Source organism: Gekko japonicus, unplaced genomic scaffold, assembly GCF_001447785.1.
Source record: "Gekko japonicus isolate JY-2015 unplaced genomic scaffold, Gekko_japonicus_V1.1 scaffold555, whole genome shotgun sequence".
Lineage (NCBI taxonomy): Eukaryota > Metazoa > Chordata > Lepidosauria > Squamata > Gekkonidae > Gekko > Gekko japonicus.
In genome coordinates this window covers 332,751-346,350 of record NW_015161420.1, presented here as the reverse complement: position 1 = coordinate 346,350, position 13,600 = coordinate 332,751, and the positions used below count along the sequence as shown (strand labels likewise).

The window sequence follows — 13,600 nt, the reverse complement described above, 5'->3', positions numbered from 1 at the left end:
CTACATGACTTTCAGATGAAGACTCTTACTTGGCTGACAGCAGTTCCCGAAGATAAGGCTGCAAAACAGCACTGTCACACAGCAATTTCAATATGAAGTGCGCATTTGCCTTCCGATCCTTCGATTCCACTACAGAGGGTTCAGTAGAAGGACCTGTAATTCGAACAACTTTGGTGAAAACCAAGTAGCTGGAAACCACATACAGCTTCTGGGCAGTTAACAGCCTGACTACAAGAGAAATAACACTGCATTATGACAAGCTGAGTGTCACTGCACGGCAAAATTTCACACCATTGCCAGGAAGTTGGAATCAAAGTTATACAAAAAATTTTTTTTCAATGGAAGCAAGCTTTCACTACCTGCATTCAAAACAGCAGGTCCTACCTGGTATGGTGGAGGTGCTTGGACCTTGACCAGTGCCAGTTGTTGCTGTAGTAAGAGATCCCACAGCAGGAGCCAGGATAAAATCGATGTCCCCATCTTTTAGTAAAAAGAACAGCAGGATGCATTATCAAGTTTTAAAAATCCTTGGCTAAATGCAGTTTCTACAGTAGCTAGGTACCCTGCATTTATAACAAAGGTTATGTCCCAAGACTGGGGGGATAACTAACATCCACAGCAGAGGGCAAGTGTCAATTCAAACAAGTTTTGCTTGTTACAATCAGAAATTTTAACACCCCATTTCCTAGAGCCAGCTTGGTGTAGTGGTTAAAAGTGGTGGACTCTAATCTGGAGAGCTAGGTTTGATTCCCCACTCCTCCACATGCAGCCAGCTGGGTGACCGTTGGCCAATCACAGTTCTCTCAGAGCTGTTCTCTCAAGAGCAGTTCTCTCACTCTCAGCCCTACGTACCTCACTGGGTGTCTGTTGTGGGGAGAGGAAGGGAAGGAGATTATAAATCGATCTGAAAATCCAAGTGAAGGGTGGTGTATAAATCCAACTCTTCTTCTTCCTCTATTAAGCCAGTTTATAACTACAAATAACAATACACTCTCTACCAGTGACACTCACTCAGTGGCTCGGGAGTCACATGTCACTTGTGGGTCTTCTGAGCACTATTCCCCCAAATGGCACCCACTCCACGCTTCACGACAGTGGGCAAGGTCATTACCCAGGGGACCTTGTGGTTGGCAGGTGGCTCCCACTTTGAAACAGTTGCTGCCACAGAGAATGGAAATCTGCTGCAAACCTCCCTGAGTAGTAGACTTTTATACCAGGGACAGTAGTAAAGGACTCATCCTCTCCGACAACCCCCACTTCCTTCTGCAGCTTGTGCCCTCTCATCTCAGCACACTAACAGAGGAGCAGAGCAAGCTGGCCACGGGGAAGAGCAAGTAAAACTACCACCGTGGCAGCCACCCAGGAAAAGCTGGTCACAGTGGGATGTTGGTGGTTTTACGCTTCTTTCTCTATGACCAGCTTGCTCTACCAAGGACACCTTGGGAATCACACTCTTTTGCCTGAGCTGCTGTGCCTCACGCAGAGAAGAACACAAGAAGACAGAGAGGATTCTTTCTGCTTACTCCAGATACTCCAGGTTCAACAGTACTGGAGGAAGAGAACCTTACATTCTCAGAAGTAACCTGGTAACTTAAAAGGTTACAGCTATATATCTATCATTAATAGTCTATTACTGTATGTGTGTATTTGGGATGGCATCATATCACAGTCCTGCAGCCTTTTTAGTTTATGCTACTTGCATACGTGGTTCTCCGTGAATTGCAGAATGAATACCACTGCTTTTTTTATTTTTTGCTGTCAAGACACAGCTGACGTATGGCAATCCCTCAGAGTTTTCAAGGCAAGAGATGTGCAGAGGTGGTTTGCCATTGCTTGCCTCTGCGTAGCGACCCTGGACTATCTGGGCAGATTCTCATTCAAATACTGACCAGGGTCGACCCTGCTTAGCTTCCAAGATCAGGCTAGCCTGCACTATCCAGGTCAGGGGCACCGCTGGTGGTTTACACAGTTCTTATAAACACCCATGAATTTCCGGTGCAAGTTCGTCAGAAACATACTTTTCATACCTATTTCAACACGCCCACATAACCTTACCTGGGTCCATTGCAGGAGGATCTGGAACCCAGCTGGGAGGAGCTATTGGAGGGGAAACTGGATCTTGATGATCACTAGATGAAGCCCCAGCTTCATGTCGGCCCAAACCTGCTGCTCGCAAGGATCTTCTCATCATTTCTCTCAGCCTCAAACTAAGAGAAAGAGAGGAAATCCTAAAATTCATGTTGCACTTCCTTCAAGAGAGCATACTTTACACAGCAGTTATGCCTACAGACCAAATTAACTTTTCATCCGTATTTCTGAAGATTAACAGAGTACAAAGAAACTGCAATTTAACCTCAAGTAACATTCATCTTTTTAAAAAAACCTAAAAAAACCATTCATCTTTAAGTACACCTGAGACTTAATGAAATTTAAGAGAGAGTCTGGTAGGGGAAACAGCTTCTAAGGCTGATGGTAGTGCTCTTTGGACATACAAGCTACTTCAACGCAAAAGGAAGAACCTGTATTTGAGCCATTGCCTTCTCCTTAAAGGTAAAGAACTTCCTGTAAATTACTTGGATGTAAAGAATCCAGGGTAAGTTCCTTCAAGAGTATTATGCAATGGCTTCTTTCAGAGAGCCATAGACCAATCCCCCTCTTAGGAAGAAGATTCTGTACTGACCAGTCTCCCTTTGTAAGCTACACCAAGCCCAAAGCAGCAAAGGCCCATATAGTTTACTGTGCAGACCTGAGGACCTTGTCAGAGCAAAGTAAACTCCTGTCAGGGGCTGGGTGCAGTTGCAGCCAGAGTCCAGAATCAGCATCAATGTCAGTCCAAAGTCAGGGTTCCGGAAGTCAGGCAAGACAGAGTTGTTCAGTCCAAGGTCATAAACAAGAGAAAGCAGGCCTGAGATCCAAGTCCAAAGCTGGTCTGAAGGTCACTGTGGCAAAGCAGGGTCTTGAGCTGTGGTCGCAGAGTTCACTGGGTGATGACTTGTTTCTTCCACATCGAGCAGTCTCCCTTGACTGGCTTTTACAGGCATCAGCTCGAAGGTCATACTTGCAGCCAACTGCATGGGAGTAACCCTGCAGCTACTCATCATCAGCAAGCAGGGGGCAACAGGCCAGGAGACGTACACTTTGTCTTCGCTTCTGAAGCTCCATTCTAAGCCCTCATCTCCAGCGCTCAAAAGGTGTGGGTAAAACTGGAAGGCTGGGTTTCATCTGTTGGAAGAGGGCTGGAAGGTGCTGCTGGCTCTGTATCAGCTGTCAGCTGTGAATTCTGACAAGCCTGCAGTTCATCTTCTTGCTTGCCAGGTTCTGATGATTCACAGCTAGTCCTCTCCTCCTGACTGACCCACAACATTTCCGTACAAGGGCTATCATAGTTTTGGCCTTTAGAAGGAGCAAGTATGCCTTTTCTTCTATCACATTTAGAGATGCCCTGATAAAAGTCAGTAGACTGGACAGGAGTCAGGTGGGACTTCTTCCAATTTACCAGAGAACCCAGGGACTGGATTGTGTCTAGGGCAAACCTCAAACTTGCATTCAGTTTATCTGGGGAGTCTTCTAAAATCATCGATGTGGACGTTTGACTCCAAGGGGAGTCAGCTTGTCAATTCCAGGGAGGATTGTCAATTCCGGGAGGACTGGGGACTGAGACGGTTAATCTTGAAGTGAGACTGAACCACATCAATGCCTTTGTCTTAGCTTTAATTCGGAGGGAGTTCCAAAGCTGATCTGACAACAGGAGGTTGGTCTTGCACCTCCGACATTGAGGGTGTTGGTGTCAAAGTCACCAAATGGGCCCTCACTCCCTTATCATGTTGAAGCTATTTTTCACCACAGAGGTCTGGGGCACCCAGGGCTTTCTCCCATAAAGCAGCTTTTAATCTTGCCACTCTGTCCTCTTTGGCTTTCGGGTTAAGTTGACAGCATGCTGAACAGGTAGCCGTGCTGTGTCCCTCTCCCAAACACAGAAGACACACTTTATGACTGTCATTCTGGGCTATCTTTGCTCCACAATTGTCACTCTTTTTTAAAAGAGTCATCCGATTTTGTAGGTAACAATTTTTGAAGTTCTTGTGGAAGGCCTCACTGGAACTCATCTTTGAGGCCCCATGAAGCAGCTGTACTGGAAGCACGGCAAGAAGAGAACTGAGGGAGGAGTGCTTGACCTGCCTCTGTCACATGACCCTTTGGGAGGGAAAAGGATCTCTGCAGACAGAGGGGAGAGGGAACACTCCTAGAGCCTAGAAACGTTTTTAAAAGCTTCTCCGCAGCATGCCTGCAATCCTGCAGTCCCATGTGTCCCTGCACAGAAGTCACGACGATGAACCACATATATCCCAGTGACACATGCTTGCATTTTTATACACACACACATTTTTAAGCGTTATGTACATTATCTAAAACTTGAATGCCAAAAATTGCAGATGGCACCAAGTCCATAAATCCAATACGTGAATGAGAAGTGCTAGACCAGGAGGAACAAGAAAGAGAATACATTATCACTTGCTTACCTTCTGCTGCTTGAGGATCCTGCACGGTTTCCCGGTCCATTACTCGACACCACTGAAATAGCATTTGCAATAGCCTCAACTGCAGATAATCTTTCAGCAAACGTATTCCTTTCTGAGCGCTCTGCTTCTGAAGCATAAAGAAAAAACTTGACATCCATTTCTTTTATATCCAAAACACCCAACTAAATGTTAGGCTTCTTCAAAGTCTTTACTTTTCAAATTCAAATAAGGAAAAAAAATCATTCAATCACAAAATTTATCAGGTTAGGACAATTTCAATACAAAGCAAAGAAAGGCAAAACCGAATGCTTCCTGCATCCAGTTGGGCCAGCATATAATATATGGTAATAAGTTTCTAACTATTCAAATGAATCATTCATCTGCAAGATGCCATATTAAAAGGTTCGTAAATACTATATAAAGCATGTTTTGGACATTAGAAAATTTCTTCGGCCTTCTGCGACTCAAAATGGATTTTGCTGTTCCACCCATGTAAATGCACTATATTACTTTTGTATTACAAGCAGTTCGGCAGACAATCCCTCTTCATTTTTAGAAATTTCAGGCCTTTTGCTAGTTCATGAAGCATTACTAGCAAAAGCCACCATGGTGGCCATCTGTGGGCAGGATTCCTCCATTTTTTTCTTCCTTGAGGGGAGGTGGCAGGTTCAACTTTCTAACCGTAATTCTGCACCTGATATAACTGTTTTCACCTTAATGCTTTTGTGGTGTCTGTTCCTGATTTACACTAGCATACATTAGAGGAGAGATCTGTGGCTGGAAGCTAAACACAGGTGATTCCCTTTCAGCTGTTTTTTATTCTACATCAAGTGTACTAGAGGTCCCACAGCCTACAGAAGCAGTGGTACAGCGGGGGGACTGCAGCTGAAAAGCAAATGTTAGAGTCCCACTGTGTATGAAAACACTGTACAAAGCCTGGATTTTCAAATGATGAGTTCTTATGAATGGGAAGTTCTGAATAATGCATCTAGCTGGGTATCTCGCTGCCAGCCAAAACTTATTTCCATCACGTTCTTAAACTCACCCTCTTCCTCTTTCGTTTCTTTATTACTGGTTGGAAAGCAGACAGATACACACGCATGCAGAATATTGCGGTTTCCATCACATCTGTGGCCAAGGAATGTCTGCAGAGCTTGGGGATTCTGATCCATGACAACAACTTGCTCAAAGTTCATCAAGTACTGTCTGCAGGCCTCATAGTCACACCGGAGAATGTGCTGCATTAAAGTTTGCTTCTGTACACAGAAAAATGAAATGAATGAAAGCAAATGAGTGCTAGCTTACTTCTAAGCTGCAGCATGCTCTGGTTCAAATTCACAACTCCAAACTTCATGAAGAAGGGCACAGTACATGAAGTAGCAAACTATGACCATAAAGCATTTTACAATTGATTTAAATAGGACAAACTATACCAGGGAGACTTCAGCCACAAGTGGTCAAGAAATCAACTTGGGAACATGCAAATTTTACCCCAGCCATACTGTTCTGAAATTCATACTCTCTGTTATGATGTACTATTATGTGCTTAGGATCAGTTGCCTAGTGTAAAATGCATTTTAATGCTAAATGCGACATTGCCCTTTTTAAAAAGCAAATAATTTTGTGGGAAGTTACTATTTAAAAGGAAATCAGAATGCCAAAAAACACTGCGTACAAGCGCCTTCTGTCCCAGAAAAGCAAAGTGGAAGGATAAATGCACAGGTCTGCTTGCACAGAAGACTACACCTGTCAGAGCCTGCATTTTAGCCATGGCCCATTTCAAAATGGAAGGGTAAGACCAGCTTATTGAAAGATCACAATCAACCTTACAGAAAACATACATGCCATTCAATCCTAAACAAATTATCACCCTTCTAAACCCATTGCAGTCAATGGATTTAGAAGCGTGGAATTCTGTTTAGGATTGCACTGATCATATTGTCTGGTACATGGCTATGCTTTCTATAAAACTTTTGGCCAAAACAGAAAACATCAGTTTTCATATCAGAAAGGAATAACTCGAACCAAATCATCAGACAATAGCAACTGTAACCCCAGCCAGACACCCTTCTAATCCAGCACAAACTATACCACTCACCCACCTGAATTTATTCAATTGAGGACCAATTGTTTAAAAGCAGACTATAATTAAAAGATGAGAATTGTCAAAAAGAGCAGAACAGTGTCTCTAAATAGTAATTAATTAGGTCATAATATGAATTAGGTCATAATATGAATTACCTCAACAGCCATTATGATGATCGCAGCTTTCTTTTTAATGGTTGAATTGGCAGGAAGATTTGTTAAGGAATGAACTCCCATTCCCAGACTGCTAATAGGAGGAAGATCTAGCCAATCAGGATCCCTTATTCCGCCCATGCAATCTTTTGCCATTGGATATATAGTGCCATTTCCATCTCTAAGAATGCTTGGAGACTCCTACATAAAAAGTACGTTTTGATACATCAATTTTGGGGTTACTTTACGCATTCGTATCAGGTCTTACACATGTGGTTACAGCATAACACATCAATTTCTGCTATACTATCTGCAAAATAAATTGCGTAAATAAATTTGCATAAAGTTTCTCTCCCCAATCTTCAACACAGTTCTTTATTTCAAAATAAAGATACAGTACAAACTATCCAGGGTGGGGGTGGCAATACAGGGGCACCTCTCCAGGAGGAGGCAATACAGCCCACCCACAACTTTTTTGAAAGGGTTGATAAAAGCCAAGGCAGTTAGACAACCTGCTCTGGATGAAAAAAAGAATAAATCATATAACCATCAATACAGGCACCCCTAGGAGCACTCCTGCATGACAATTCAGTTGAAATCATCGGGAATAGTTCGAGACGCTGAAAGACTCTGGTGGAATCCTCCTTGGTACAGTGAAACTGTGGCCCTGCCCCCTTGCCAGCTGAAAACCAGGGTGCACATGGCCTTTGAGAGGAGTCCAGGGAAGGTTTCCAGTGGGGAGATGATCTAAATGAGGTTCAGTTTGTACCACCTACTCTGGCAAGAACTACCTCCTCCTTATGAGAGCCCAGAGCCTTCTCTGATTGCTCCAGGGAGGCAGAAGAGGACAGAGCATCCCCCTCGTCCCCTGAGCAGCAACCCTCTACTCTGTGTTTCCTGCGGGAAGCCTTTCATTTATGAGAATGCATCCTTTCAGTTGAGGCTCTGGGATTATGAGAAGGTTAATCATCAAAGCATTTATAGCTCACCTTTCCTCATTGCTCAAGGCAGCTAGAGGTGTACGCTGGGCAAACTCGGACTACAACAGGGGAAGGAGTAAGTTGATCTGTGATCTTGCCTATGTTTCTTTTGCACAGATCTGCCCCATACCAAGGCCTCCCCTTTGTGCTTCTTTGAAGTCCTATAGGACTCCTTACAAAAGGGATTTCAATCATGGCTTGGCACCAAAGGATTGGGCCCCTAATTAGTTCACTGTAGCCTTTGGCACTGCATTGGAAACCTGCTGCACCACCACCTGCTCCATCCAGCTCATGAAGTACAGAGGCTATTTCCAAATCATTTTCCCCCTTATGTTGGAAGGGATGTGGGAATGTCGGAACTTACTTTCACCTATGGTGGTCTTGTCCAATTTCAAGACAATTTTGGATTAAAATTATCAACGAAATAAATAATATTACAACATTGCAAATTCCTTTTTTGCCTGCTGTCGTTCTACTGAATCTGTGGGAAACCACTTCTACTCCTAAACATCTTCAGGATCTCTCTATTACTCTCTTATCTGCAGCTAAGACGATTCTGGCTTCTAAATGGAAATCCGCAACATCCCCCACCATATCCGAGTGGTATAATAAATCTTGGGAATATTTTGTTTTCGAGAAAATTATGGTAGAACTGGACCTCCCCAATATAGAACGCCGTAAACTCCTTTTTACTAAGAAGTGGTCTCCATTCATTCAAAAGGTCTTGGGTGCAGTAGATTTCTCTGACATTGACATTACTAAACTATTCTGTTGCTACCTTGATTATTTCTAACTGAGTGTGCATTGTTATTTCTATAGTCCGCATTACGGTACTACTTGATGTAATGTTTAAGATATGTCTAAGACAACACATCTCTTCGTTTATGCTAGTTACAGTTGCCGCGTTTCTTCTTTCAATGTATTCTGCAACCTTGTGTTTCGTATGGTAAATATTTGTATTTGTATTTGTATATTCATGAATAAACTTATTAAATTTTTTTTTAAAAAAAATGAAGTACAGAGGCCCAGAGGTCAGGCACAGCAGGAACTACTTCAGAATCAACAGCCGCTGAATTCCCTATTTGTTGGGACCCTGCCCTGTGGGAAAAGCTAAGGTGTTTACATTCTCCTCCCCAGAGGACCTCCTTGGCTCTTTGGCCATACCTGGAGTCTTAATAGAGTAAGAGGATGGTAGTGGCAAGTGAGGGGAAAACCCAAGCCTAGAGGAACTGGGGGGGGGGGTTAGGGCTTAGGAGGCCGGGTAAAATCATTGTTAACATCTATTATCAATGCCTACTGGGAATGTTTGGGCTGTGTTAGGGTTGTGGTCGGCCTCTCTGAGTCTCTGAGATTCTGGAATGAATGTGGTTACTGAGCACCTTAATGTTTAAATGGTTTTAAATTGTATATGTTGTTTTTAACTGTATTAGAGTTTTGATGTTTTATTAGCAAGCTTTTTCTTGCCTTGTAAGCCGCCCTGAGCCCTATGGGAAAGGGAGGGGTATAAATTTAATAATAAATAAATAAATAAATAAATAAATAAATAAATAAACTATTCCTTTCTGATTAGCCTGCCTATTTTTAAGGCGAATAGGCACCAGCAGGGACTACTGTGCTTACTGGGGCTTTTCCCTGCATGCTCTGCTTGTCTTCAGTGCTCACTTCTGCCAGTCTGGCCATAAGGAAAAGCTGCACCACTCCACAGTGTTGCGCTACACTTGACTATATCCTTACTTGGTTATTTTATTACCATTAAATGCCACTAAAATGGTAATTTTAGATAATGCATGAAATTAAAAAAAACAAACCTGGCCAGCAGTGAAAATTGCAACATTCTTCTCATTCTGCCCAAGGAAAGCAATACTACTAGTGGGAAAATTGTTTTCTTGTTCTGCTTTTCCAGTTGCAAGATCAAAGATGCAATACCTAACCCAGTTCCCAGTCTTCAGGACAGCATGTACTCCTGCAAGTGTGTAGAAAGACCAACAGATGTTATTCCCTAAGAATATATTTCAAACTAATGGCTAGGAAATATTTTTCAATGAAATAAACCATGTTTGCAAATTTGCCCATTTTTGCTGATAGGATTAGCAAGTTTCTAGTCTAAAGAAAGGAGCTGAGGAGTTAAAAAGACACTCACCTTTTGAGTCTACATTCACTGCTAGAATTTCTGTTTTCTCAGGAATACACAACTTTTTAGGAGTCCTTTGGAAACAATCTGGAACTTTTGGAGTCCCACCCGTTTTTACCACCTGATAACAAAAGGAGGTTTCAGTTCAAGGAATTGGTCTAATCCTCTGGCAGTCTACCAAGAGGAGCAAGATGGCAAAGCCTCTCTCTCTCCCCTTTCCCAAGCATGTAATAATTAGGGGCATGGCTGCCCCTGAACATAGAGTTTCTATTTGACTCTCATGGCCAACAACCACAGACCCAAGTGATTCTCCATTAATTTGTTTAACCCTTTTGATATCACCAAAGAAGAGGTCATCACCACAACCTAGCACAATTAATTTAAATTACTTTATGTGTTGACTGTGAAATATTTTCTTTTGCCCACCCTCTTCCTTCTGTTAATTAGTTTCACGAACAGCCCCAGGCTTAATATTATGTGGGGGGTCACAGTTCTATTCATACCATCATTCCTTTTATCTGGATCTTCCTCACATCTCCCATTAGCCATCTTCTCTCTAACTACAACCTCTATAGACTATTCTCCTATATGGAAGTTCTAACCCCTTGAACATGTAAGCAATCCAATTTTGCACCTTCTCCAATCCCAGCATCAAATAAAAGCGTATTTCAGATAAAAGAATCACACGTGATATTCTAAGCTGTGCTCTCATCAAAGGGTTACTAACATTTTAAACCTGCCATGTCTTGATATTATCATACATACCTGGAGTTCATCTATTCTGAGCAATCGGCAATCTTGAAGAAGAGAAGATGGATCAGGATCTGAAGCAGAGCTGTTTGTACAGTTCGCACTAGTGGATGCCCCTGGAAATTTTACAGCAACATAAGCACCATCTACTTTCAGTACCTATAAAGAAAGCATATTACATGTATAAGAACAAATTAAACCCTTGATGGCAAAGCTAAAAAAACATGCATAGATGCTAGGCTTTAGGAGTACACTTAGAATTTTAAGCACTCAGAAACATTAAAACTTGATGACATGATTTAGTAACACTTCTGGCTTTTAAGGCAGCTGTCATATTCTCTTATTTTCCATGTGCCTATCATTTTATTTTATATTACCCTGAAATAACCACTTACTCCTGGTAATGCACAGGAAGCATGTAAGGAAGGATCAAGCCATACCTCAGCACAGAATTCCATTTGCACTGGTGAAAGTAGTTCACTGGGAGGCAGTCAAACAACTATGACTGCACTTGTAAAACAGCAGCACTTGCTGGGGAGGGGGACTGGTACCATAACAATTAAAAGGAGACTGAAAGCAGCTCTGTTTTATACAAACCTTGCCAACAGGAACATTCTTCACATCTTCTACAAATACTACTTCCCTAAGAGACCACTGTTCTTCATTCACTTTCTCCTCCTCTTTTGGAGCAGGCGTAGACCGTCGTCGTTCTTAGACGAGAAAGAAATACAAGTTATCACTCCGCTTTGATGATGTCCCCATCAAATGCCTATTTATATAAAACGCACATACTTTCTATTGTAGGTCAGTTTCTCAATTAGTACCAACTAGAAATAATGCCCGTTGCGGAAATAAATACAACGGGATCTAGAAAGAGGCTCTGGGAGAGTGCTCTGGCTTTGGGCAAACAGTGTCAGTTTCCTGTGGCGACCTCAGCAGGGTTTAATGACAGAGTCCACTGTTTTCTCCAGAGGGACTGATATCTGCTACCTGAAGAGCATTTGTATGTTTGAGTTATCTGTAGCCCTCACCTGGAGAGTGGTAACCATTGTTACCCATTCTCCTCTCCCCTATGAGGTATGTTATGCAACTGAAAATTCCAACTGCCTTGCGGGGGGGGGGAGTTTGAGGTGTGGAATGGACTGAAGTCCAATCAGCTTCCATATGCAAAAGACCAGGTTGTCGCAGCAGTTGTGGTGTGGGCGGGACCCGGGCTTTGGCTTCTGATTGGTGGCGATATATGCTGAGGAGCAGTGCCATCAGCCATACACTAAGGGAGTGCATTTTAGAATTAGAACTTTGGCACCCACTATTCAATTATATATAAGGAGAGATAACTTTCAGCCCACTGAAAACAACCATCTACTAACACTAAATATTGTTAACATTAACATAATAAGTAAAGTAACAGTTCTACATAAGAACACAAACATCCATTATCAACCAACTGTGGAAATGAAACCGTGTTTTTTTTAAAAAAAAGATACACTTCTCTAAAGTTTTGTTTTCCAAACTATCAGCCAAGTAGTCGATCAAATACTAGTCCTTATATACAGTAAGCTTGGGTGTTCACAGTTAACAAAGCAACTATAAATATATCAGTATAACTGGTAGACTTAGCACCTCTATGGCTTTGAACAGAAAACCACAATCTACACTCATCTTCTCTGTACAACTTACTATATGGCATAGATGCGCTGCTTGCAATCGAAGAGGCATCACTACAGGTAGATGCTGGAGAAGGTGGTGGGCCCATTTCAGTTTTCACTGGTTCCTGCTTGCTTTCAGGTCTAAGATTTAAAAAAATATATAATTTACTCTCTCCATGAAGCCTAGCCAATGCTTTGGACAGAGCTGCTAACTTTTCTGAGTGTTTTTTTAAAGTGAATACAAAGCTTTGCTACACAGACGTGATATATAGAAGATCTGGAAGTTCTTTTTTAGACTAAGTACCCTATTTTTAATCACAATCCATGAAGCCAAAATACAAAATCAGTGTGTGCTTTTTAATACGATCTGAAGAGGATGCATTTTTTTTCAAACAAGACCTAATCCAAATAATATACATTCAAATTCTTTCCTAAATAACTTGAGACACATATTTCTAACTAACATTTAAAGGCCCCCTAGAGCACCCAAGAGGAATTAGGTTTAGGAGCCAAAAGACAATGCTGACAATTTGGCAAAAAGGTGCTTTGAATGGCACTGATCTATTACATTTTTTAAATGTTTATTGCACATTTTAGCCTACTTACTTTGCCTCGGTAGTTTTACTAGCTTTCTCCATGTTTTTCAAACTCTCTGGTGACCGGAGCTGAAACCTGCAGCTATCATTCATGTTCCACACAGATTCCATTAAGACTCCAACTTTAGGAATTCCAGCACTGATTGAAAAAGCAACTGCTCCAGCATGATAGAGAGGGTTATTTCTCAAACACACCTGCAATCAAAACAAGGCTAGTGATCAACTATTTACATTAAAGTGAAGCACCAAAATAGACCTTGGAGGAAATACTGAGTAATTCATTTTATGCCAGTTCTTCAGTAGTGGCACACTGGTATCAGTACAACAGTGGACCTACAAGAACTTACAAAGGAAGGGAAATTCCACCCCAACCCACTGGTCCTTTCCCCTTGCAATGTCTGCTTCTCCCTTCCTTACCCTAGATTAGCCCTTCCCCCACTGTTCTATTTTCTACTCCACCCCCCTTTCCCTCACAGAGCCCTTTTTTCTTCTCACCATTCCCTTTCTGCTTCTCTCCCTCTGATCTATACATGCCACTTCTCTCTCCACCCCTGGCTTTCACTTTCCCAGTAGTCCCCTCCTGGCATTCATGAGATCTCACTGGACTACATCTTACACGTATATGAACAAATTAAACCCTTGATGGCAAAGCTATAAATTCTACAGTACACTGCATCCAAGGCAGGGGATCTTGGTAAAGTTGTCTGGAGTTGTTTAGCATCCACAGAACAGTGGT

At 42.2% G+C, this 13,600-nt stretch overlaps 1 protein-coding gene across 1 annotated transcript in view; it reads right to left on the bottom strand.

Moving 5' to 3' along the window:
- The window catches only part of UBR5 (ubiquitin protein ligase E3 component n-recognin 5), an 87,743-nt gene that overhangs the window by 33,576 nt on the left and 40,567 nt on the right, over window positions 1-13,600 (bottom strand). Inside the window, 12 exon segments of the mRNA XM_015428253.1 lie at window positions 30-153; window positions 385-480; window positions 2,056-2,207; window positions 4,521-4,647; window positions 5,566-5,776; window positions 6,762-6,959; window positions 9,547-9,701; window positions 9,879-9,990; window positions 10,635-10,778; window positions 11,217-11,329; window positions 12,300-12,409; window positions 12,875-13,059. Coding sequence (XP_015283739.1) covers window positions 30-153; window positions 385-480; window positions 2,056-2,207; window positions 4,521-4,647; window positions 5,566-5,776; window positions 6,762-6,959; window positions 9,547-9,701; window positions 9,879-9,990; window positions 10,635-10,778; window positions 11,217-11,329; window positions 12,300-12,409; window positions 12,875-13,059 — 1,727 coding nt within the window.